This window comes from Oncorhynchus gorbuscha, linkage group LG08 (genome assembly GCF_021184085.1).
Source record: "Oncorhynchus gorbuscha isolate QuinsamMale2020 ecotype Even-year linkage group LG08, OgorEven_v1.0, whole genome shotgun sequence".
In the NCBI taxonomy this organism is placed as follows: domain Eukaryota; kingdom Metazoa; phylum Chordata; class Actinopteri; order Salmoniformes; family Salmonidae; genus Oncorhynchus; species Oncorhynchus gorbuscha.
The window spans coordinates 34,728,177-34,754,490 of NC_060180.1; the positions used below are offsets into that span (position 1 = coordinate 34,728,177).

The following is a 26,314-nucleotide window of genomic DNA, read 5'->3' on the forward strand; positions in this document are numbered from 1 at the left end:
TATACCTGTTGTATTCGGTGCACGTGACAAATAAACTTTGATTTGATTTGAAACAATGGGACATGTACAGTGCATTAGGAAAGTATTCAGACCCCTTGACTTTTTCTACATTTTGTTACGTTACAGCCTTATTCTAAAATCTTAATCAATTTACACACAATACCCATACACACAATATTGACAAAGTGAAAACTGGATTTTAGATATTTTTGCAAATGTATTACCTTATTACATAAGTATTCAGACCCTTTGCTATGAGACTCAAAATTGAGCAAAGGTGCATCCTGTTTCTATTGATCATCCTTGAGATGTTTCTACAATTTGATTGAAGTTGACCTGTAGTAAATTGAATTGATTGGACATGATTTGGAAAGGCACACACCTGTCTATATAAGGTCCCACAAGACCAAGCTATGAGGTTGAAGGAATTGTCCGTAGAGCTCTGAGACAGGATTTTGTCGAGGCACAGATCTGGGGAAGGGTACCAAAAATGTCTGCAGCATTGAAAGTCCCCAAGAACACAGTGGCCTCCATCATTCTTAAATGGAAGAAGTTTGGAACCACCAAGACTTCCTAGAGCTGTCCGCCTGGCCAAATTGAGCATTCAGGTCAGGGAGGTGACCAAGAACCCAATAGTCACTCTAACAGAGCTCCAGAATTCTTCTGTGGAGATGGGAGAACCTTTCAGAAGGACAACCATCTCTGCAGCACTCCACCAATCAGGCCTTTATGGTAGAGTGGCCAGACGGAAGCCACTCCTCAGTAAAAAGCACATGACAGCCCGCTTGGAGTTTGCCAAAAGGCACCTAAAGGACTCTCAGAGCATGAGAAACAAGATTCTCTGGTCTGGTGAAAACAAGATTGAACTCTTTGGCCTGAATGCCAAGCGTCACGTCTGGAGGAAACCTGGCACCATCCCTACCTTGAAGCATGGTGGTGGCAGCATCATGCTGTGGGGATGTTTTTCAACAGCAGGGACTGGGGGGCTAGTCAGGATCAAGGGAGAGATGAACGGAGCAAAGTACGGAGAGATCCTTGATGAAAACCTGCTCTAGAGCTTTCTGGACCACAGACTGGGGAAACAGTTCACCGTCCAACAGGACAACGACCCTAAGCACACAGCCAAGACAACGCAGGAGTGGCTTCGGGACAAGTCCCTGAACGTCCCTGAGTGGCCCAGCCAGAGCCCAGACTTGAAGCCAATCGAACATCTCTGGAGAGACCTGAAAATAGCTGTGCAGTAATGCTCCCCATTCAACCTGGCAGAGCTTGAGAGGACCTGCAGAGAAGAATGGGAGAAACTCCCCAAATACAGGTGTGCCAAGCTTGTAGCGTCATACCCAAGAAGGCTGTAAAGTACAGAGTAAAGGGTCTGAATACTTATGTAAATGTGATATTTCCATTTTATATTTTTAATACATTTGCAAAAAAAATAAAAACTGTTTTTGCTTTGTCATTATGGGGTATTGTGTGCAGTTTGATGAGGGGAAAAATTTAACCAAAATGTGGAAAAGTCTAGATATTTAGTGTAAAGAAAAGAATGCACCAATTTGTAAGTCGCTCTGGATAAGAGCGTCTGCTAAATGACTTAAATGTAATGTAAATGTAATGTGCCAAGTGTGGAGGGGAACATGATTACGGTGAATGCGTGAGCAATGTGAAGGTCAAGTGTTGTAATTGTGGGGGAGAACATACTGCAGCATTTGGTGGATGGAAAGTGCAGAGAGAGGCTCAGAGTTATAGAATCATTCATGATGTATCATATGCAGAGGCTTTAAGACAGATTGTTGGAACTACAGTGCGGAATGATAGAGCTTCCATGGCTGCTCCTATACTAAAGACCTAATTTCGGGGCTGTTGCTTCTTCTAGTCCTGGCATGGTTTCAAGACAAGAAATGTTACGCTCATGAATGTGCTGTGTCAAATGACACTTTAATAGTGAATAAAGTTAATTTCATAGCTTTCATTGGTAAGGTTATCAACACGACTTGGGTTGTGGAAAGCAGAAATGCCAGGTTGAAGGTTATTGTGGATACGGCAAAATAGTTATTGGGGGTAACAGATGTTACTGTTTAAATGGTTTTAGACATGCTGAATAATCCTAAGGGTAGATTGTTTCAGCATGATATAGATGATAGATAACTAATTTTCTCATCGATGAAACATTTGATCTCAATTCAGTTTTCTGAAATATTGAAGTGCAAGGGCGAATTGAGTTATTGCACAGGCGCACTTCACAGAGTAGTTTGCTTAACGGAAATATGCAATACATGCTACACTCGGCTCTGCCCACCTCCTTGCTTGTTCTGCACACTATAATTAATTTGCGCCCATTGAAAACAAGAGGCTGTGGTCTATCTTGGGTTAGTTATACAAATCTTTGGCTGTAGTTTCTACTTTCACAGTTCATATTTCCCTTACTTTGGCTTTAGTATATAAACTTATGATGGCATAAAGGTCAACCATTTTGGTCAGGGAGTTGGTCAACCATGGTTTGCAAGTGATGTGATAAGATATTTAAACTGAAGAAAAATGCAAATGCAACATGCAACCATTTCAAAGATTTTACTGAGTTACAGATCATATAAGGAAATCAGTAAATTGAAATACATTGATTAGGCCCTAATCTATGGATTTCACGACTTGGAATACAGATATTGATCTATTGGTCATAGATACCTTTACAAAAAAAGGCAGGGGGGTGGATCAGAAAACCAGTCAGAATCTAGTGTAACAACCATTTGCCTCATGCAGCATGACACATCTCCTTTGTATAGAGTTGATCAGGCCATTGATTGTGGCCTGTGGAATGTTGTCCCACTCCTCTTCAACGGCTTTGCGATGTTGCTGGATATTAGCGGGAACTGGAACACGCTGACTTACATGTCGATCCAGAGCATCCCAAACGTGCTCAATGGGTCACATGTCTGGTGAGTATGCAGGCCATGGAAAAGTGAGCGAAGGTCGGGTTGTCTTCTGAGAATTCGTAGTCGAGTGAGTAAACACCCACTGCCATCCGTTCTATTGGCCAACATGCAATCATTGGAAAATAAAATGGATGACCTACGATCAAGATTATACAACCAACGCGACATTAAAAACTGTAATATCTTATGTTTCACCGAGTCGTGGCTGAACGACAACACAGATAATATAGAGCTGGCGGGATTTTCCATGCACAGGCAGGACAGACAAGCTACTTCTGGTAATACTAGGGGCGAGGTATTGCTCGCCTGAGGTAGAGTACCTTATGATAAGCTGTAGACCACACTATCTACCAAGAGAGTTCATCTATATTATTCATAGCCATCTATTTACCACCACAAACCAATGCTGGCACTAAGACAGCACTCAACCAGCTGTATAAGGCCATAACCAAACAAGAAAATTCTCATCCAGAAGTGGCGCTCCTAGTGGCCGGAGACTTTAATGCAGGCAAACTTAAATCGGTTTGACCTAATTTCTACCAATGTGTAACCAGAGGGAAGAAATGTCTAGACCACCTTAACCCCACACACAGAGATGCTTACAAAGCTCTCCCTCGCTCTCCATTTGGCAAATCTGACCATAATTATATCCTCCTGATTCCTGCTTACAAGCAAAAACTAAAGCAGAAAGTACCAGTGACTCGCTCAATGCGGAAGTAGTCAGATGACGCGGATGCTACACTACAGGACTGTTTTGCTGGCATAGACTGGAATATATTCCGGGATTCATCAACTGGCATTGAGGAGTATACTACCTCAGTCATCGGCTTCATCAATAAGTGCATTGATGACATCGTCCCCACAGTGACCGTACGTACATATCCTAAGCAGCCGCGAACTGCCCAATGACACAAGCCTACCAGACAAGCTAAATGCCTTTTATGCTCGCGTCGAGGCAAGCAACACTGAAGCATGCATATGAGAGCACCAGCTGTTCTGGATGACTGTGTGATAATGCTCTCAGTAGCTGATGTGAGCAAGACCTTTAAACAGGTCAATATTCACAAAGCCGCAGGGTCAGATGGATTACCAGGACATGTACTCAAAGCAACTGGCAAGTGTCTTCACTGACATTTTCAACCTCTCCCTGAAATACCTACATGTTTCAAGCAGACTCCCATAGTGTATTCGGCACATGTGACAAATAAAGTTTGATTTGGAAGAACTGGGACATTTTCAGCTTCCAGGAATTGTGTACAAATCCTTGCGATATGGGGCCGTGCATTATCATGTTGAAACATGATGTGATGGCGGCAGATGAATGGCACGACAATGGGCCTCAGGATCTCGTCAGGGTATCTCTATGTATTCAAATTGCGATCGATAAAATGCAATTGTGTTCGATGTCCGTAGCTTATGCCTGCCAATACCATAACCCCACCGCCACCATGGGGCATTCTGTTCACAACATTGACATCAGTAAACTGCTCGCCCACACGGCGCCATCTGCCCGGTACAGTTGAAACCAGAATTCATCTGTGAAGAGAACACTTGTCCAGTGTGCCAGTGGCCATCAAAGGTGAGCATTTGCCCACTGAAGTCAATTACGACTCCAAACTGCAGTCAGGTCAAAACCCTGGTGAGGACGACGAGCACGCAGATGAGCTTTCCTGCAACGGTTTCTGAGTTTGTGCAGAAATTCTTCAGTTGTGCAAACATGGGTGATCTGGCAGGTGAACAAGTCGAATGTGGAGGTTCTGTGCTGATGTGAAAAAAATATAAAAGCAACATGTTAAGTGCCGGTCCCATGTTTCTTGAGCTGAAACAAAAGATCCCAGAAATGTTCCATACGGAGCAAAATATTGTTTCGGAGTATTTCTGTAATAAAGCCCTTTTGTGGGGAAAAAAACATTTTAATTGGCTGCGCCTCTGCCCAGTTGTGAAATCCATAGATTAGGGCCTAATTTATTTCAATTGACTGATTTCCTTATTTGAACTGTAACACAAAATATTTTAAATTGTTGCAAGTTGGATTTATATTTTTGTTCAGTATGTGAGAATATTTTTGGTTGACAAATCTTTACACAATTTCTGATATCACCTTTTATTTTCTCACTGACAAATATGGCTGCCATTTTCAACCATTTCTGGAACTTTTGAGTTTGACAATTACTTCTGTAGGCTGTCTATGGTTGATGTACTATAGACAGCACACACACCATTGTTACACTACAATCAACTTTTGCATTGTTGTAAAAACAATTGATGTATACTGCCCATTTCAATTGGGTGTAGGAGGAAGAAAATACTATTTGTTTTCCGATAATGATCTTTATTTGTTCAGTTTTAAATAGGCAAAAAATAAAATACATGTAAATAAAATGAAAAGGTGATCGTCCATGTGCATATCAGTAAGTGTACATGTTACTGTAAACCATATCTGAAGCCACCAGGTAGGATAAACTAGATCACGTTACCACCTTAAAATAAAAAATTAGCATTCTTAAATATCCAGAGGAAGTTAAATTAAGCCAAATTAGAATAAGATGCAACATCCAATATTGCTGACACACACACACACGGACCCACACCTGTTTGGAGATTCATGATAGCACCCCCCAGCAGCACACACAAAATAAATAAGCAAAAACAAAAGTGGCTGCCATTTTCATTCCCAATTCCCACTGCTTGCTGACTGATACAACATATTGAAGAGATACAATCTTCCTACAGAAACCCACCAACATCGACCCCAGGACATTTGAAAGCATTCTCTAACAAAGACTACAGGCATAATTCTCAATGAAAGAAGAATAAAAACTGCAAACGTAGCTAATTATGAAGCTGCTAAACCCATACAGCTAACTTTTTTTTTCTCTCCATACAGTTGGGCTCCACTGGTTGAGATCGCTGGCTCCATCCTGCTTCGCAGAGGAGAACCTTGATGAGCAAAGGGTCTCTGAGGAGATTCTGTCCAAACGCAGGAGAACTGGTTGCCGCAGCATCGTTGGGCTCTTTAGAAGCACACATTCCACTTTCAAATGACAGCCATAACTATCTGAGCTGGTGTTCTCCAAGCCAGCAAAACACTGTTAAAATGTTCAAACTGGGTTTGGGCCACAGCTCAAGCTCAACCTGGGGACCCCAGACAGAAGTCATTAGCGTTTCCATGATCACACTTTTTTCTAAATTCAATCAAACCAGTATGGCGACAAGAGCAACGGTCCATCTAAGAAAATTTAACGTGTCCAAGATGTCTGACATGCAGAAACACCCATGTTGCAAAATGTATCGTCCGTTTTCTCTCGCACAAAAATTTAAGGGTGGTGAGAACACAGAACCTCATCTTGGAGATAAAGAAGTTCTGCTGTGTCAGTCACACAGATACCATGACAGATGGAGAAGTCTCCAGTCACCTGTTCAGTCAATGAAGTCTATAGGTGAGGGAACTAGAGGCGGCAAGTTGAAGGGAAACTTAACAAGTGAGAGATCTAACTTATGGGCCTGATTTACCATGTGTTTTCACCAGTGCAATGTTGACACCCGTTTTTTTTTTTTTACAGGTAGTCAAACAAGGACAAAAGGTAGCATGTCATTTATTTTAGTCAATCCTTTCAGAAAACAACAGGTGCAGCCTTTCCACTGGTAGAAAACTGAGCACATCAGGCCCAGCCTAAGTGTTCTTGGATTCTGAGAAGAAACGGCGGAGGAGAACCACTTGCCATCTGTGGATAGAAAAAGTGAGAGGTTTAAAATATGTGAAGTAGTCCTTTCAGAACTGTCTCTCCTATGGGAGAAGTCAGGGAGCGCATGCGTCAGCCATCCAGGTTCACATTTAGGACGCGTCACGACTCCTCTGTCCCAGAGTCATCTTCATCGTAGCAGCAGTCGTCTTCATCCTCCAGATCCTCGTCGTCATAGTAATCGTCATAGAAGAGGTCAGAGCCCTCGTCAGGTGGCGGGGCGCGAGTGCGGACACAGTATTCGGCCAGTGTGGTGGGGACCTTCACCCCGTCGCGTTCCGCCTCAGCCTTAGTGGCCAACACCTGCTTCCTGAGAGACAGGGAGATAGAGGGTGAATAAGTGTGTGCTGTACTCTCGGTCCTTGTACTTGCGGTATGTATGCATGCTACACTCTGTCCTTTGTGTGTGTACCTACCGAATGATCTCTGCGTACTCTCTGTCCTTGCCCTTGCTGTCTCTCCACTTACGGTACATGACAGAGGCATCCACATTGGCCGGAGAGAAGGTGTTGGGCTCGTTCAGCAGAGAGATGACACTTAGAAGGATGGTCCTACAGGAGCCACACAGAGGGTTTGATGTCAGAAAGAAGCACCAAGCAGTTCCTATCGAAGTAAACTGGTTGGCTTATTGATCCTGCTTTGTGGGATACAGGCTAGGATATTTATGCCTGTCGATGTTGATATAAACCTAAAATGTTGCTGGTAAAAATAAGACCTACAACTTCTTAAATTAGAACTGACAAACATGACTTATAGTATTCCACGTAACTGGGTCAGACAGAAAATAAACAAAGTGTAACAGGGTTTCTGTGCAGTCTTGGAGAGGTTCCACTGAAGCCAGATCGACATGGGTCATGTGATCTGAGTATGAGTGACACAGCACAATGGGAGAGAGCGGGGCATAGAGGAGAGGGACAGAGAAAGAAGGGATGAATTGGGAGCGTGATATAGTAAGCAGAGGGAGAGCAGGGGTGTATTAATTCTATGGATTCTGTTGGAAAACATTTCCTAAACGGAAGCAAACCAAATGAAACAGGGAGGGACCTAGCTGAATTTGTCAACTGTTTGGTAATGGGAGAAGGTCACAGAGAAAAAAATGAAGCAGAAGGAAAAGGTACAGAGAGAAGGGGATGTGGGGTTAGAGAACATGCTGAGATGTGTACCTAACATTCTGGGTAGGGTTCCACCTCTCAGAGGGCAGCTCTCCACTCTGAGGGTCATCAACTGGAGGGTGCAGAATTGATATACACACGTCCCCATTCTAACACAGGGAAGAGGCTAAAATTAATATACAGACAGGTTTATGTTCACAAATTGCAGGTGACTAGGATTAGGCCACAAAAAGATGGAGAGAAATGTAGATTAACACCACAAAATGTCTGAAAATGAATTACATGGAGTAATTAATTGGCGCAGCAGTCTAAGGCACTGCATCTCAGTGCAAGATGCGTGCGTCACTGCAGTCCCTGGTTCGAATCTAGGCTGAATCACATTCAGCTGTGATTGAGAGTACCATACAGCTGCCGTTGTCCGGGTTTGGCTGTCATTGTAAATAAGAATTTGTTCTTAACCGACTTGCCTAGTTTAATAAAAGGTTACACAATGTATTTTTGTAGAATTAAAATGTAAAATAAATGTTTATCTCTTCTTACCTCATAGATGTTGGGGTGCCACATCTTGGTGAGGAAACGGAAAGCAGGTGGTGAATAGGGGTAGTCAATGGGGAATTTGATGCGAGCCTGTGGGACACAGGGAAAGAAGCAAATATGTCAGCAACATGTCCTAACATGCGTCTCTGGGGCCTAAACTAGCTAACCGGATTCAATTGTAATCCTGATGTCGCAACCCAGTGCTGAGTAGACCAAACTATAGAGCAACAACAGCGTGACCCAGAAACAAGTTTGACACTAAACAGTACTGCTTGTCACTGCAGGCTGCATCAATAGAATGCAGATGCGATGTTACGTTTTTCACGGGCCTATTATTAACGGAAGCAAACAATGTAGTTGTCCATTAGGAATGGTGGCTAGTTAGCAAACAAAATCAATTAGGAAAATAGCATTTGTGTATGTAACATATTTGCAAAACAAGCTGACATACCTACGCGTCGAACTTACCTTGAAATACCCTCCTTCATAGTGGGTGTTAGGAGGTCCAAAAATGGCCACTTCCCAATTGTATAAATCTGCCTCGTCCACCAATGTTATTCTGAAGCCCTCGACTGGCTCCTCTTGAAGGCTTTTCATTTCTAACATTAATGCTTTCTGTGAGCTTGCTACGTGAGTAGGACCATGTTGCGCCATGGTAATATAGCAAACTAGCGAAGCTAGTTAACCTCGTTGTTTACTCGAACACACGTAACAACCTAGCTAGCCACCTGATTCTGCAAAGAAAAACACAAAAAACGTTTTCTTTTGTTGCGATTTTGCGATGCGGACAAATGCTAGTTAGCCAACTTTTATTTTGCTTCAGGTGGATGGATTTGTTGTGAAACCGCGCAATGTGTTATCTGGCTAATTATCTTTATAAAATAGCTGAATTTAGAAAAACTCATACTAAAAATAAATGTTTTGGTATTTCAGTAGTTAGGCTCACCGACCTAGCTGACTGCCGTGGATATAGCTAGTAGTTAGCATAAGGCGCTAGCTATTGATCAAATTAATATTTTAAAAAGCAGTTACTTTGCTACTGATAGTTATACTAAAATAATTCGTTTTGGACCAGCCAAAGTCTGTACAACATTAATTATTCACCGAATATATTTTTCAACTGCGAACGTCTGTGTCCCTGCTGGCAAGCAATGTGAAGAGTGAAAGCAGTCTCCACTCCTCTCAAAACGTTCAATAAGATTGCAGTGCCGTCTGGGAAATGAAGTTCCAATGAAACATGGAACTTAAAACTTCTCATATCAGCATTGCAAAAATTGCCAAAACGTTTCATGATATACATTTTATTCACCATGTTTATTGTACAAGTACTCCAATTAATTGTGTATAGCAATGTATTTACAACTCTTTCATTATTTTCGAGGTTTTAAAAACTACACTCACTGCATTTCTGGAAAACAGTCCAATTGTGTGACGTTACAACACGAATGTTGTTTGTTTTGATGTGAAGTGCCTTGCTGGGCATTTTCGATGTCAATTTGTGTGTCAACTGAAATATTTCTATACAAAATACTTATAGATGGGATGTAGTGTGCGGATTTCATTGATCATGATAAAATACTTGAGAAAAGCGCAGTTGTATTTCACCATCCCCCATTCTGCTCCAAACCAAACGACCAGTCAGTTTATAATATGACGCGACCAATCTGCGTCAGGGCTCAATACAAGTCCCAGTGGTAGGCTTTAAATATACCTGAGAATTAAACAAATGTGAACAAAATCAATATAAAGGTTATTAGGAGAGGATCCCTTCGTGGTTTAAGTTAAATAATTATGGTTGTAATTTTCTTAATGTGTTTCTCTCCTCAAATACAATACAGTTGTGTGCTGCGAACAAAAATAATTATACAGGTCCTATTTACGCGACCTAGAAGAGAACGGACCACAAAAATTTGGGAACTCTTTTGCCATGGGTCCAAAAAAGCATCGTCGGTCCCGTTCTGGCTCTCGTAGTCGGAACCGGGATCGAAACAGGTCCAAAATAAGCAGATCACGATCACCCGAAGAGAAGAGAGGCCGGAGTCGGTCCATTGATCGAAACATAAAACCCCGGAGAATTGCGCGTTCTGAGAGCGGAAACTCGAACAGCAGTGGTGGATCTACGACGCGACAAGGACAGCGGCCCCGTAGCAGAGACCATCGCGGATCGAGAAGCGACTCAGACAGCGACAAGAGACGTAAACTGAAGGGCAAATCAAAAGACAGATCCAGGTAAACGTTACAGGTTAAGCTATATGAAATAAAAATGTACTGTGTATGTAGTTCGCAAAAAATGTCCCACATACTGTATCTGCAACTAAACGTTTTTCTATCCATCAGGTCTGACTCAGATGATCCAAAGGGAAGGAAGAAAAGAGAGAAAAAGAAGAGCAGAAGAGAAGACAAAGGAGAGAAGATGATTGGCAGGAGCCAGTCCCAGTCCGACTCAGGGTCTAGTGCAGACCGGAAGAGATCGAGGGACGGGGGAAACAATGCCTGGGAGAGGAGATGGCAGAGGAGTGCAGACAGAGGGAGTAGAAGCCCCAGCAGAGAAAGGGAACGACAGATGCGGGAGAGAACGAGAGACAGGGAGAGAATGAGAAGCCGAGACAAGGAGCCAAGCCGATGTAAGGAGAAAAGTCGAGAAAGAAGCAGCCGGAGGAGTGAAGACCGTGGGAGGAGAGAAGGAAGCAGAGGGAAGGACCAAAGGGACAAAGAGCGTAATAGACGTCGCTCTGGATCCTCTGACTCGTCTAAGAGCTCTGGGTCAGATGGCGGGGCCCGTGGAGGCAGCCCGGGGTCTGGAGAGGCCGGTCCCTCGGTACGAGATGAGAAGAAGAACCAGAGAGAGATGCTGAAGGCCCTGGAGACCCCAGAGGAGAAGAGGGCCAGACGACTGGCCAAGAAGGAGGCCAAGGAGAGGAAGAAGAGAGAAAAGATGGGCTGGAGTGAGGAGTACATGGGCTATACCAATGCAGACAACCCCTTCGGAGACAACAACCTGCTGGGCACCTTCAAATGGCAGAAGGTAAGACGGGGAGGGGAGAATGAGCACTTGAGAAATGGGTGTATATGGGACTATCAACCTCCTGCTTTTAGAAGTGCAGTGGTTGTCAGACCTAGTCTAAACAGCAGACTGATACAATGGTTACTCCATGAATATCAATCTGAAAGAAGTCGTTGTAAAAGAAAAAGCAATAGTCTCTACAAGGCAGAATTAAAAAATATATATATTTATACTTATTTTGCAGGTTGTACATGCTGTTGGTCCTTTTGGCGGTAGGAGGTGGAGATAATGTTTCCACAGGAATGTGTCTACCTGACTTTTTGCAGCGCCGATAGGTTCTGTCACTTGTGTTATCAATCTGTTGTCACATTACACGTGATGCACAATATGTAAACAATAGCCGTAACACGTTTCCTTGCAATCAGCTGGAAGTGTTTGCCTTTCGGTTAGGCTCGGCTATATTGTGCAAGTGTTTGTCACGTGCTAATTGCATCAGTATTGAAAATAAAAACCGGAAATACAAATGATCTACAGAACAGCGTACTGAAGGTTGGGTTGATGACATTATTCTGTTGGTCATTTTGTCTCACATTCCTACCAGCAAAAGGAACAACCACACGGATAACCAATACTTTTTTTCAGCATTCTGGCTTGTAGAGGTCATGAAATGAAACTTTCCTGATCGAAATGCTAATTTCTGCCCGACTTAGAATTATATTCAATTCAATGCCAGGTCTTCAGGCTTCAACAGACAAGGCTCTGAGGAATTTGTGTATTTCTCTGTTGTTGTTGTGGTCAGGCTCTGGACAGGAAGGGCATTGGCCATCTGGGTGAGAAGGACCTGAAGGACAGGAACAAACGTATCCAGGAGGAAAATCGCAGAGAACTGCAGAAGGTATGCTTCTATGCAACACAAGTTTTCTGGGTCTGCATAATAAATCAAGGATAGTTGAAATCGGTGTTAAATTAAGTCCCCAGAAGTAACAAGTAATTTTAGACCTACCAATTAGTTATAGTGATTTTACTGATATCAATTTTGTTAATGAATTATTATGTGATTAAAACTCGTAATTTTGTGACCAATTTGGCAAAGGAATTACCTACCAAAAAATCTGTAACGGAATTACTGCAACTGAATTGGCTACAATGGGAAATCACAATAGTCACCTGCTTGGGTCACCTGCTTACTGTCCTCTCTTCCACTGGCATACTGTTATGTTCAGCTCACAACAGTTTTCTTTGTCTCTCTTGTGGACAAACCCAGTGTTAAAACAGTCTGAGTCTGGACAACCCCCTCTCTCTTTCTCTCTAGTTAATGTCACCTCTCCCAGGTCTTACTGACACATACCCATGAGCCCCCTCTCTTTCTCTCTAGTTAATGTCACCTCTCCCAGGTCTTACTGACACATACCCACGAGCCCCCTCTCTTTCTCTCTAGTTAATATATGCCATTTAGCAGACGCTTTTATCCAAAGCGACTTACAGTCATGTGTGCATACATTCTACGTATGGGTGGTCCCGGGGATCGAACCCACTACCCTGGCGTTACAAGCGCCATGCTCTACCAACTGAGCTACAGAAGGACCTAGTTAATGTCACCTCTCCCAGGTCTTACTGACACATACCCACGAGCCCCCTCTCTTTCTCTCTAGTTAATGTCACCTCTCCCAGGTCTTACTGACACATACCCATGAGCCCCCTCTCTTTCTCTCTAGTTAATGTCACCTCTCCCAGATCTTACTGACACATACCCATGAGCCCCCTCTCTTTCTCTCTAGTTAATGTCACCTCTCCCAGGTCTTACTGACACATACCCACGAGCCCCCTCTCTTTCTCTCTAGTTAATGTCACCTCTCCCAGGTCTTACTGACACATACCCATGAGCCCCCTCTCTTTCTCTCTAGTTAATGTCACCTCTCCCAGGTCTTACTGACACATACCCATGAGCCCCCTCTCTTTCTCTCTAGTTAATGTCACCTCTCCCAGGTCTTACTGACACATACCCACGAGCCCCCTCTCTTTCTCTCTAGTTAATGTCACCTCTCCCAGGTCTTACTGACACATACCCATGAGCCCGCTCTCTTTCTCTCTAGTTAATGTCACCTCTCCCAGGTCTTACTGACACATACCCACGAGCCCCCTCTCTTTCTCTCTAGTTAATGTCACCTCTCCCAGGTCTTACTGACACATACCCATGAGCCCCTCTCTTTCTCTCTAGTTAATGTCACCTCTCCCAGGTCTTACTGACACATACCCATGAGCCCCCTCTCTTTCTCTCTAGTTAATGTCACCTCTCCCAGGTCTTACTGACACATACCCATGAGCCCCCTCTCTTTCTCTCTAGTTAATGTCACCTCTCCCAGGTCTTACTGACACATAACCACGAGCCCCCTCTCTTTCCATGGACACTGGACGTCCATGGACTTTTAAAAGTAGTTGAACCAAATCTGAATCTATCATAGAGGTATGTTTCATAAGTTTGCATAGTACAGTACTGTACATTGAGTAGAGCACAGTAGAGTGTAATAAACTGTAAGAAACGTCCCCCTTTCAGGACCCTGTCTTTCAAAGATAAGTCGTAAAAATCCAAATATCTTCACAGATCGTCATTGTAAAGGGTTTAAACTCTGTTTCCCATGCTTGCTCAATGAACCATAAACAATTAATGAACATGCACCTGTGGAACGGTCGTTAAAGACACTAACAGCTTACAGACGGTAGGCAATTAAGATCACAGTTATGAAAACTTAGGACACTAAAAAGGCCTTTCTACTCTGAAAAACACCAAAAGAAAGATGCCAATGGTCCCTGCTCATCTGCGTGAACGTGCCTTAGGCATGCTGCAAGGAGGCATGAGGACTCTAGATGTGGACAGGGCAATAAATTGCAATGTCTGTACTGTAAGACGCCTAAGACAGTGCTACAGGGAGACAGGACGGACAGCTGATCGTCCTCACAGTGGCAGACCACGTGTAACAACACCTGCACAGGATCAGTACATCCAAACATCACACCTGCAGGACAGGTACAGGATTGCAACAACAACTGCCCGACTTACACCAGGAACGTACAATCCCTCTATCAGTGCTCAGACTGTCCGCAATAGGCTGAGAGAGGCTGGACTGAGGGCTTGTAGACCTGTTGTAAGGCAGGTCCTCACCAGACATCACCGGCAACAACGTCGCCTATGGTCATAAACCCACCGTCGCTGGACCAGACAGGACTGGCAAAAAGTGCTCTTCATTGGCGAGTTGAGGTTTTGTCTCACCAGGGGTGATGGTCGGATTCTCGTTTATCGTCAAATGAATGAGAGTTACACCGAGACCTGTACTCTGGAGCGTAATCGATTTGGAGGTGGAGGGTCCGTCATGGTCTGGGGCGGTATGTCACAACATCATCGGACTGCCTGCAATGACAACAAGCTCAATCTCAACGCTGTGCGCTACAGGGAAGACATCCTCATGTGGTACCCTTCCTGCAGGCTCATCCTGACATGACCATCCAGCATGCCACCAGCCGTACTGTTCGTTCTGTGCGTGATTTCCTGCAAGACAGGAATGTCAGTGTTCGGCCATGGCCAGGGAAGAGCACGGATCTCAATCTCATTGAGCACGTCTGGGACCTGTTGGATCAGATGGTGAGGGCTAGGGCCATTCCCCCCAGAAATGTCTGGGAACTTGCAGGTGCCTTGGTGGAAGAGTGGGGTAACATCTCACAGCAAATCTGGTGCAGTCCATGAGGAGGAGATGCACTGCAGTACTGTGGAACTTGTTCAGTTTATGTCTCAGTTGTTGAATCTTGTTCATACAAATATTTACACATGTTAAGTTTGCTGAAAATGAACGCAGTTGACAGTGAGAGGATGTTTCTTTTTTTGCTGAGTTTATATTGTACTGAACTAAACTCTACTGAACTTTGCTGCGCTGTATTGTACTGCATTGTATTCTACTGTGATGTCCAAACTTGTGAAACTGTGCTGTAAATGACATTCGTTTCCATATTTATGCATTTCTGTGGAGTACAGATCAGGGACCCATGATGTAATTCTGTTACCGTAGTACCGGCACCGGGTATAAATCCACTTCATTTACTGTACTTCAATAACCAAAAGAGATTTTTCAAACGCAAGCTATCATTACTGATAGCAGACATCTTTTAATCTTAATTCGGAGAAGATATTTAACATCATTTTTGGAAAACGTTGGTCGCATAACCTGAGGGTTACATCTGCACAATTTTCTACTAAACTCATTTTTGTACATTTTTTTTTGTGGAAATTGTTAAAAGTAGCCCTTGTGCATAGAGTTGTGGTTTGAAAATCTTTTAAATCAATGTAGTTTTAACACAAAATGAGGTTGGGACTATATAAACCCCAAAATAGTGTTACATTTGACTGCAACGAAGTCATGCAATTTTACTGTAGGACAATGTAGAGCGAGAGAGAGAAAGCCATGCAAGAGCAGGACCTGTGTGTGTGTAACTGTGTTTGTGTGTCTGCCTGTGTTTAGGTGAAGCAGCTGCGTCTGGAGAGGGAGAGAGAGAAGGCCATGAGAGAGACCGAGCTGGAGATGCTGCAGAGAGAGAAGGAGGCAGAGCATTTCAAAACCTGGGCGGAACAAGAGGACAACTTTCACTTGCACCAGGCCAAGCTACGGTTAGTGGTGCCACCTTCATTACTATCCCTCTGTAAACCCTGACCCTCAATAACCTCTCACATGCAGTGCATTCAGAAAGTATTCAGACACCTTGACTTTTTCCATATTTTGTTACATTACAGCCGTATTCTAAAATGTATTAAATTGTTTCTTTCCCTCATTAATCTACACACAATATCCCATAATGACAGCAAAACCGTGTTTAAAAACAAATGTGCTAATGTATAAAAAAATTTTTTTTTTACATTTATACAAGTATTCAGACCCTTTACTCAGTAGATTGTTGAAGCACCTTTGACAGCGATCACAGCCTTGAGTCTTCTTGGGTATGATGCTACAAGCTTGGCACACCTGTATTTGGGGAGTTTCTTCCATTATTCTCTGCAGATCCTCTCAAGCTCTGTCAGGTTTGATGGGGAGCATGGCTTCACAGCTATTTTCAGGTCTCTCCAGAGATGTTCGATGGGGTTCAAGTCCAGGCTGTGGCTGGGACACTCAGGGACATTCAGAGACTTGTCCCAAAGCCACTCCTGCGTTGTCTTGGCTGTGTGCTTAGGGTCGTTGTCCTGTTGGAAGGTGAACCTTTGCCCCAGTCTGAGGTCCTGAGCGCTCTGGAGCAGGTTTTCATCAAGAATCTCTCTGTACTTTGCTCCTTTCATCTTTCCCTCGATCCTGACTACCGGTAGTCTCCCAGTTCCCGTCGGTGAAAAAAAACATCCCCACAGCATGATTCTGTCACCACGTGATGCATGATACTGTCACCATGCTACACCCTATAGATGGTGCCAGGTTTCCTCCAGACATGATCTTGACATTCAACGAGTTCAATCTTGGTTTCATCAGACCAGACAATCTTGTTTCTCATGGTCATAGTCCTTTAGGTGCCTTTTGGCAAACTCCAAGCAGGCGGTCATGTGCCTTTTATTGAGGAGGCCACTGTTCTACCATAAAGGCCAGATTGGTGGAGTGCTGCAGAGATGGTTGTCCTTCTGGAAGGTTCTTCCATCTCCACAGAGGAACTCTAGAGCTCTGTTAGAGGGACCATCGGGATCTTGGTCACCTCCCAGACCAAGGCCCTTCTCCCCCGATTGCTCAGTTTGGCCGGGCGGCCAGCTCTAGGAAGAGTCTTGGTGGTGTCAAACTTCTTCCATATAAGAATAATGGAGGCCACTGTGTTGTTTGGGACCTTCAATGCTGCAGAAATGTTTTGGTACCCTTCCCCAGATCTGTGCCTCGTCACAATCCTGTCTCGGAGTTCTACGGACAATTCCTTTGACCTCATTGCTTGGTTGTTGCTCTGACATGCACGGTCAACTGTGGGACCTTATTTAGACCGGTGTGTGCCTTTCCAAATCCTGTCCAATTAAATTGAATTTACCACAGGTGGACTCCAGTCAAGTTGTAGAAACATCAAGGATGATCAATGGAAACAGGATGCACCTGAGCTCAATTTAGCGTCTCATAGCAAAGAGTCTGAATACCCTTTTGTTGTTGTTGTTGGGTGTGTTGTTGGATGAGGATTTTTTTATTTTTTTTATTCATTTTAGAATAAGGCTAACCAAACAAAATGTGGAAAATGTCAAGGGGTCTGAATACTTTCCGAAGGCACGGTGGTTCCATTTACTCACTCAAAAACAGCCTGGTCCAAAAACAACACCTCAGTGCTCCGGTGTCTGCCGGTGTGGATTTGTGTGTAGCCCTCTAGCTAATAAATGTTTGTGTGTTTAGGTCTAAGATCCGTATCCGTGACGGCCGTGCTAAGCCCATAGACCTTTTGGCTAAGTACATCAGTGCCGAGGATGACGACTTGGCTGTGGAGATGCACGAACCTTACACCTTCCTCAACGGACTCACCGTCACTGACATGGACGACCTGCTTGAAGATATCAAGGTGTGTGTGTGTTTGTGTGCTTACTGTCTTTCTAGAATAAATTGAGCTTGTTGGTTGAGAAATTGTGGTGTGCAGAGGAAGAGTTTTTTTTTTTGTGTGACCCTGTGTGTTTTCTCTGTAGGTATACATGGAGCTGGAGCAGGGGAAGAATGTAGACTTCTGGAGGGATATGACCACCATCACAGAGGATGAGATCAGCAAGCTCCGGAAACTGGAGGCATCTGGAAAAGGCCCAGGTGCACCACCTCAACCTCTCATAGGCCCAGCTACATGGACATCTCAGTATTGCTCTCTCTCATTGGCCCATTTTATGTCTTGGCTGTCCATCATCAACCTCTATACTTTACGCCTAGGCATTTCTCCCCCTGTCTCTTTCTCCTAGGGAGTGTCGGAGATGGCACCCTAGTTAAAAGTAGTGTAATATATAATTAGGGCATAGGGTGCCATTTCTGGTGCAGCCCTAGCCTGTCAAGTGAGGTTTACTGTTTAGTTGACTGTCTCTCTGTTCTCCAGGTGACCGTCGCGATGGCATTAACACGTCAGTGAGCACCGATGTTCAGATAGTGTTTAAGGGAAAAACGTACAGCCAGCTCCAGGCGCTGAACCTCAACATCGAGACCAAGATCCGAGCTGGGGGATCCAACCTGGACATAGGCTACTGGGAGAGCTTGATGCAGCAAGTCAGGGTCTTCATGGGCCGAGCACGGTGAGGACCGGTTGATTGCATGTAGAGCATGGTGCTTGCAGCGCCAGGGTTGTGGGTTCGATTCCCACTGGGGACCAGTACAGGCAAAAGTACAGAAATGTATCCACACAGACACTCTTATCGTATGCCGCTCGGGCTAAGAGTGTTTGCTAAATGACTCAAATAAAAAATGTCAACCCCTATCTGTGTTGTAGGTTGAGAGAGAGGCACCAGGACGTGTTGCGTCAGAAGCTGTTCAAGCTGAAACAGGAGCAGGGAGTGGAGAGTGAGCCTCTCTTCCCGATCATCAAAGAGGAGCCTGAGGACGAGGCTGTGTGAGTATACGCACAAACACCGTCAAACCTCTTTCTACGCACGCATGCATGCACGCACGCACAAGTACACTAGGTTTGACCTTTGCCGCCTCTATTTTTCATTCACAGAACCGACAGCGAGAAAGACACTCCCTCAGGGGTGCCTGGACCCTCCTCTTCCTCCCCTTCCATCAATCAAAAGAGAGATGCAGAGGAGAAGGATGAGCAAGTGGCGGGCCCATCCACGGAGGGAGACAGGGAGAAAGAGGGGGATGGAGAGGAGAAGGGTGAGGTGGTAGAGGCTGTTCTGACAGAGGAGGATTTGATCCAGCAGAGCCAGGCAGAGTATGACTCTGGCCGTTACAGTCCCACACTGCTGCTTCCCTCAGAGCTACCGCTGGACACACACACCATCACACCTGACGAAGACACACACAAACTACACCTCTCACGCAGACAGCTCGCCGTCACAGGTAAGAGGCTCTACACACCCACATTCATACATACACAAAAACGCTCAGACATTCTTACAAGGCCTATCTCTACCCATCGTCCTATTAATCAATCTTTCTCTCTCTGCTCACCCCTTGTTCTCCAGGTGATGCCAATGAGAATGCAGAGGATGAGTTTGTGCGTCGCGCCAAACAGGGCATGGGCGGGGACGAGGCTCAGTTTAGCGTAGAGCTTCCCCTCACAGGGAAGATGTACCTGTGGGCTGATAAATACCGTCCCCGGAAACCTCGCTTCTTCAACAGGGTCCACACAGGCTTCGAGTGGAACAAATATAACCAGACCCATTACGACTTCGACAACCCTCCGCCTAAGATCGTCCAGGGCTACAAGTTCAACATCTTCTATCCGGACCTGATCAACAAACGTTCCACACCGCAGTACTTCCTAGAACCCAGTCCCGACAACAAGGACTTTGGGGTTCTGCGGTTCCATGCGGGCCCGCCATATGAGGACATTGCCTTTAAGATCGTTAACCGCGAGTGGGAGTACTCTCACCGCCACGGGTTCCGTTGTCAGTTCGCCAACGGGATCTTCCAGCTGTGGTTCCACTTCAAGAGGTACCGCTACAGAAGATAGAACCAGCTGAGTTTAGAACCTCAGCAGTACAACACCAGCCTTGGGCCTGGACCCCAATCCGGACCAGGAAACTCACACTGCCAGGTTGTAACCATAGAAATGGAATGTATAGATCAGATATCATATCAGTTGGGATCATCAGTAAGGTTAATGTGTTCAAGCGGTTAATGTTTAGTCTGAAGGCCTAAAGAAAAACAATTACACACTTGGGATCAACTGTGTTTTTATTGGTTATCTTCGTGTTAACCTTTCTCCTAGTTATTACTACGGCAGCCCTGCCCATTCTGTTGTCACAAAGAATGGTTTGTATTTTAGTTTGATCAGATAGGCTTTCAATGTACCTGTCTCTGAAATTACATATTAAAGATTCTTTTCATAGCGGACTTCCATTTGTTGTCATCAGAGCTGTGAGGTAAAACAGTCTAATAACAAAACATTTGACAAGATTTAAATTTTCCTAGGAGTGGCATTAACTATGTCTCATAATCAGTCAGGAAGAGGATGTCAACAAATCACAAGATAGTAAACTGTCCCTTTTACCATTGGCTAAGTGTAACGTTGATCTATTTTTAATCTTAGAAACAACAGCTGTTCGATTTAGGACGAATTAACCCCCAATGTTAGCACTTTCTTAGCAAGTCCACTCCTGCCCCAGATTGAAACCAGTCATGCCTGTTGACTATTCTATTCACACACATTGGAGATGCCAAAAACAGTTCAGATAGAAAGAGTTTTAATAACGTAAACAACACTTATACAGTACAGTTAACAGGATCCTGAGAATGCACTTTAGGCTAGTGGCCAAAACTCAAAAAAAAAAAAAAATGTTTTTCCATATCTCTTAAGGTCTCCCATGTATGAAATGGATGGTTGTGTAAAAATATTTTACTGCAGAAGAATTTCTAGATATTGTGACACCCTTTGACTCAAAGTTCAGGATAATGCCAGGCAACATCTTCTATCCGGACCTGATCAACAAACGTTCCACACCGCAGTACGCTGCAGGGGTAACCCAATATGGCAAGCTCTGATATTGCTCAAATTTTGAATAAAACAAGTCAATTGTCTGCCCAAATACAAACATCATTTGGATATCTTAAATAACTTTTAAAATAAAGACCTGTAAACACAGATCCATACAATGGGCAGAAATAACTATCAAGAATCATGTTGAATGTAAACTTTGCTTTTTGGTAGCTGTTCAATAGACAACTTTCCATGTCAAATTAGCTTTCATTCAGTGCTGTATGGTACCGCCTGGCAAAAATACATACAGTTACACATTATTTTATGTTGTGGCTATTGTAATCACTCTAAAGAAAACAAATGGGCTCTGACATCCAAATAAGATGTTTTGGGGTCAAAGGTTCTGTAAAGGTTCCCTCGTCTTGCAATTAAGTCAGAGAGCCATCACAGATTATCTTTATAATTGGTCTCAAATTCAATATGGCTGCCATAATAACATTTGATGGAGGTTAAATCACCTTTAAATATTACTTTTGTAAATGAGGCCTTTTTTCAGAATTGTGTACAACACTCATGCCTATAAAGACTGTTGGTGTAAATACTTTTTGTGTGTGTATTTGACACCCTTTTTACCCGCAAATTCGATCTTGTTGCATCGCTGCAACTCCCCAACAGGCTCGGGAGGTGAAGGTCGAGTCACGTGTCCTCCGAAACATGACCCTTTTCTTAACATCCGCCCGCTTAGCCCCTGTCCGAGTAAACGTCGTTCAACTGACGACAGAGGTCTGCCTGCAGGCACCCGGCTTGCCACAAGGAGTCGCTAGAGCTCGATGAGCCAAGTAAAGCCAACCCGGCCAAACCCTCTCCTAAACCGGACGACGCTGGGCCCTATGGGACTACCGATCACGGACGGTTGAGATACAGCTTGGGATCAAACCGAGGTCAGTAGTGACAGACCACTGCGCCACTCGGGAGGCCCTGTAAATACATTTTATTCTGATTCCAATATGGCCAACATGATTACACTCAATACCTTTGCCCACAAATAAGTAGCCCTTGTTAATTTTGTATTGTGTTATTCTAAAAGGATTTCATACAGCTCTTGCTATATTTATGAGTGGCACTGTCATGCCTCTGTGTCTGAATAGCCGAAGGCAACTAGTTTTTCAATGTGTGATCATGTTTAAATCTCATTCACACACTTACAGCATATCAACAATGGGCAATTACACAAAATGTAATAAGCCTTTCAAGACACAAGCACACAGTAGCATGCTTTCTATTTGGGGTTTTAGGCTGGGTTTCTGTATAAGCACTTTGACATCTGATATAAAAAGGGCTTTATGAATACATTTGATTGATTAGAAAATATGTTAATGTCATTATTTGGTAACAGAACACCCATCTGTTCTAACTAAAATGATTTTCCCAATGAAAACTTAACTTTCATCCTTTGCATACTGTTCAGTCACAGTGAGTGCTGAATACACTCAAAATATGATCCATTTAGTTGGAACCAAAATTATTTTCCAATCATTCTGAACAGTACCCATATTTTCTTTGTTCCTGTCTGATCAAAAAATAAAGTTCTGAACCAGTTCGAAACCATATAGTTCCTTTTTGTAATCTTTGTAACCTGTGAAATCAACATAGTTTTTACAGAATAGATCATTCATTTACTCAACCTATTAGCACAGCTAGAGACGCTTGCTATGGAACGCTCGGCACGAGATGCAACAGAAATTTCACAGGTGGGGAGAGAGAGGAGTGAACATGGAGGGGGCTTGGCTTGAAAAGCTGAACATCATGACATGACGTGAACTGGAATTTGTTTAGGCTATTACTAGCATTATAATTTCACCGAATTATAGAATTATGAGGACATTATGTGGACATGAGGAATATTTTTGGTACAAAAAGGTTCTCAAGATTTGAAAATAACGGTTCTGTTCCAGAACATGAGAGATCACTTTGGATGAGCATTTTCCTGTTCACCTATGGCGGTATACAGCTCATTAAGTGTGGTTTTATGGTGGTGATATGTAAACTCTAGGTAGATAGTGTGGTCTACAGCTTACGATGTGATACTCTACCTCAGGCGAGCAAAACCTTGAGACTTGTATATGTATATGTATATGTATATGCCATTTAGCAGACGCTTTTATCATTAGAAAACTGTTAGCAAGCAAAGCGATTTGTGGGTTCGATTACAGGCTCAAAATGGCCAGAAACAAAGGACTTGAAACAGTCATGTTGTGCATACATTCTACATATGGGTGGTCCCGGGATCAAGAGGACAACCCACTACCCTGGCGTTACAAGCGCCATGCTCTACCAACTGAGCTACAGAAGGAGCTGAGACTTCCTTAGATATCGTGCACTAGCTGTTCTTTACAAATATGCATAGGCCCCCGCCCGTGTCTTTACCAGAGGCTTCTGTTCTATGCTGCCGATAGTCGTCGTTTAATTGATCATTAGAAAACCCTTTTGCAATTATGTTAGCAAAGCTGAAACTGTTCTTCTGATTTAAGAAGCATCAGCATTTGTGGGTTCGATTACAGGCTCAAAATGGCCAGAAACAAAGGACTTTCTTCTGAAACTCTTCAGTCTATTCATGTTCTGAGAAATGAAGGCTATTCCATGGGAGAAACTGCCAAGAAACTGAAGATCTCGTACAACGCTGTGAACTACTCCCTTCACAGAACAGCGCAAACTGGCCCTAACCAGAATAGAAAGAGGAGTGGGAGGCCCCGGTGCACAACTGAGCAAGAGGACAAGTACGTTAGAGTGTCTAGTTTGAGAATCATACGCCTCACAAGTCCTATAGTGAGATCTTCACTAAATAGTACCCGTAAAACACTTGTCTCAACGTCAACAGAGAGTTGCAAAGAAAAAGCCATATCTCAGACTAGCCAATAAAAAAAAAGATTAAGATGGGCAAAAGAACACAGAGCCTGGACAGAGGAACTCTGTAGACCCTGCCATATAGCGCTCGTGTCTGAGCCGTTGTATTTCGACTTGTCTCTGTACTGACGTTTTGCCTGTTTGATTGCCTTACGGAGGGAATAACTACACTGTTTGTATTCGGCCATAATCCCAGTCACCTTGTCTTGGTTAAATGTGGTGGTTCATACACACCGTGCAGACACAAGCCACGCAGGACACCACCAGTTTGCTGTTGAAGTCATACTCCACAGCAGTCTCACTGAAGAACAGGTATACCTTGTCATCAACAACCGCTGACCTGCTCTCACTCTCTGGCATCTGGGCCAAGGAGATGAAGTTGGGCTCTGGGAAATAAAAATATAGAAGATATCAACCTAAAGAATTTAGCCTGGTCTCAGATCTCAGATTTACATAAGTATTCACACCCGAGTCAATACTTTGTAGAAGCACCTTTGGCATCGATTACAGCTGTGAGACTTTCTGGGTGAATCTAAGAGCGTTCCACCCCTTTACTTTTTCCACATTTTGATACGTTACAACCTTATGCTAAAATGGATTAAATATTTTTTCCCCTCATCAATCTACACGCAATACCCCATATAATGATGAAGCAAAAACAGGTTTTTATTCATTTTTGAAAATGTATAAAAACTGAAATAATCCATTTACATAAGATTGCAGACCCTTTAACATTTTTACATTTTAACATTTAAGTCATTTAGCAGACGCTCTTATCCAGAGCGACTTACAAATTGGTGCATTCACCTTATGACATCCAGTGGAACAACCACTTTACAATAGTGCATCTAAATATTTTAAGGGGGGGGGGGTGAGAAGGATTACTTTATCCTATCCTAGGTATTCCTTAAAGAGGTGGGGTTTCAGGTGTCTCCGGAAGGTGGTGATTGACTCCGCTGTCCTGGTGTCGTGAGGGAGTTTGTTCCACCATTGGGGAGCCAGAGCAGCGAACAGTTTTGACTGAGCTGAGTGGGAACTGTACTTCCTCAGTGGTAGGGAGGCGAGCAGGCCAGAGGTGGATGAACGCAGTGCCCTTATTTGGGTGTAGGGCCTGATCAGAGCCTGGAGGTACTGAGGTGCCGTTCCCCTCACAGCTCCGTAGGCAAGCACCATGGTCTTGTAGCGGATGCGAGCTTCAACTGGAAGCCAGTGGAGAGAGCGGAGGAGCGGGGTGACGTGAGAGAACTTGGGAAGGTTGAACACTAGACGGGCTGCGGCGTTCTGGATGAGTTGTAGGGGTTTAATGGCACAGGCAGGGAGCCCAGCCAACAGCGAGTTGCAGTAATCCAGACGGGAGATGACAAGTGCCTGGATTAGGACCTGCGCCGCTTCCTGTGTGAGGCAGGGTCGTACTCTGCGGATGTTGTAGAGCATGAACCTACAGGAACGGGCCACCGCCTTGATGTTAGTTGAGAACGACAGTTTGTTGTCCAGGATCACGCCAAGGTTCTTAGCGCTCTGGGAGGAGGACACAATGGAGTTGTCAACCGTGATGGCGAGATCATGGAACGGGCAGTCCTTCCCCGGGAGGAAGAGCAGCTCCGTCTTGCCGAAGTTCAGCTTGAGGTGGTGATCCGTCATCCACACTGATATGTCTGCCAGACATGCAGAGATGCGATTCGCCACCTTTTCCCTGGCCTTTACTCAGTACTTTGTTGAAGAACCTTGGGCAGCGATTACAGTCTCGAGTCTTCTTGGGAATCTGCTACAAGCTTGGCACACCTGTATTTGGGGAGTTTCTCCCATTCTTCTTTACAGATCCTCTCAAGCTCTGTCAGGTTGGACGGGGAGCATCACTACAGAGCTATTTTCAGGTCTCTCCAGAGATGTTTGACCGGGTTCATGTCCGGGGCTGTGGCAGGGCCCCTCAAGGACATTCAGAGACTTGTCCCGAAGCCCCTTCTGTGTTGCCTTAGCTGTGTGCTTAGTGTCATTGTCCTGTTGGAAGGAGAACCTTCGCCCCAGTCTGAGGTCCTGAGCGCTCTGGAACAGGTTTTCATCAAGGATCTCTCTGTACTTTGCTCTGTTCATCTTTCCCTCGATCCTGACTAGTCTCACAGTCCCTGCCGCTGAAAATCTTCCCCACAGCATGATGCCAGACGTGATGCTTGGCATTCAGGCCAAAGAGTTCAATCTTGGGTCAATCAATCCAAATAATCTTGTTACTCATGTTCAGAGTCCTTTAGGTGCCTTTTGGCAAACTCCAAGCGGCTGTCATGTGCTTTTTACTGAGGAGTGGCTTCAGTCCGGCTGCTCTACCATAAAGGCCTGATTGGTGGAGTGCTGCAGAGATGGTTGTCCTTCTGGAAGGCTCTCCCATCTCCACAGAGGAACTCTGGAGCTCTGTCAGAGTGACCATCGGGTTCTTGGTCACCTCCCCAACCAAGGCTCTTCTCCCCCGATTTCTCAGTTTGACCAGGCGGCCAG

At 44.3% G+C, this 26,314-nt stretch overlaps 2 protein-coding genes across 2 annotated transcripts; one reads left to right on the forward strand and one right to left on the reverse strand.

Moving 5' to 3' along the window:
• Positions 1-5,238: 5,238 nt before the first annotated feature.
• On the reverse strand, positions 5,239-9,909 carry LOC124041532 (ubiquitin-conjugating enzyme E2 R1). The gene is made up of 5 exons (XM_046359230.1): positions 8,788-9,909; positions 8,323-8,409; positions 7,834-7,931; positions 7,087-7,221; positions 5,239-6,980 (listed from the first exon to the last, which is right to left on the reverse strand). Exons 1-5 carry the CDS (start codon positions 8,971-8,973, stop codon positions 6,773-6,775), a joined length of 714 nt encoding a protein of 237 aa, XP_046215186.1. The 5' UTR covers positions 8,974-9,909; the 3' UTR covers positions 5,239-6,772.
• A 294-nt stretch (positions 9,910-10,203) lies between these two features.
• On the forward strand, positions 10,204-20,340 carry LOC124041531 (cactin-like). The gene is made up of 10 exons (XM_046359229.1): positions 10,204-10,548; positions 10,657-11,344; positions 12,123-12,218; positions 15,832-15,977; positions 17,707-17,869; positions 17,991-18,105; positions 18,383-18,575; positions 18,770-18,889; positions 18,998-19,341; positions 19,467-20,340. The coding sequence occupies exons 1-10, from the start codon at positions 10,247-10,249 to the stop codon at positions 19,955-19,957; spliced, it is 2,658 nt and encodes an 885-aa protein (XP_046215185.1). The 5' UTR covers positions 10,204-10,246; the 3' UTR covers positions 19,958-20,340.
• The last annotated feature ends 5,974 nt before the right edge of the window (positions 20,341-26,314 follow it).

Coding starts and splice junctions, on each gene's coding strand:
- LOC124041532 (XM_046359230.1), bottom strand. CDS start 8,973: ATGGCGCAACATGGTCCTACTCACGTAGCAAGCTCACAGAAAGCATTA. Junction 7,932..8,322: donor GGCACCCCAACATCTATGAG/GTAAGAAGAGAT, acceptor TCCCTGTGTTAG/AATGGGGACGTGTGTATATC. Junction 6,981..7,086: donor GAGTACGCAGAGATCATTCG/GTAGGTACACAC, acceptor CCTGTCTCTCAG/GAAGCAGGTGTTGGCCACTA.
- LOC124041531 (XM_046359229.1), top strand. CDS start 10,247: ATGGGTCCAAAAAAGCATCGTCGGTCCCGTTCTGGCTCTCGTAGTCGG. Junction 18,576..18,769: donor GTCTTCATGGGCCGAGCACG/GTGAGGACCGGT, acceptor TCTGTGTTGTAG/GTTGAGAGAGAGGCACCAGG. Junction 19,342..19,466: donor CAGACAGCTCGCCGTCACAG/GTAAGAGGCTCT, acceptor CTTGTTCTCCAG/GTGATGCCAATGAGAATGCA.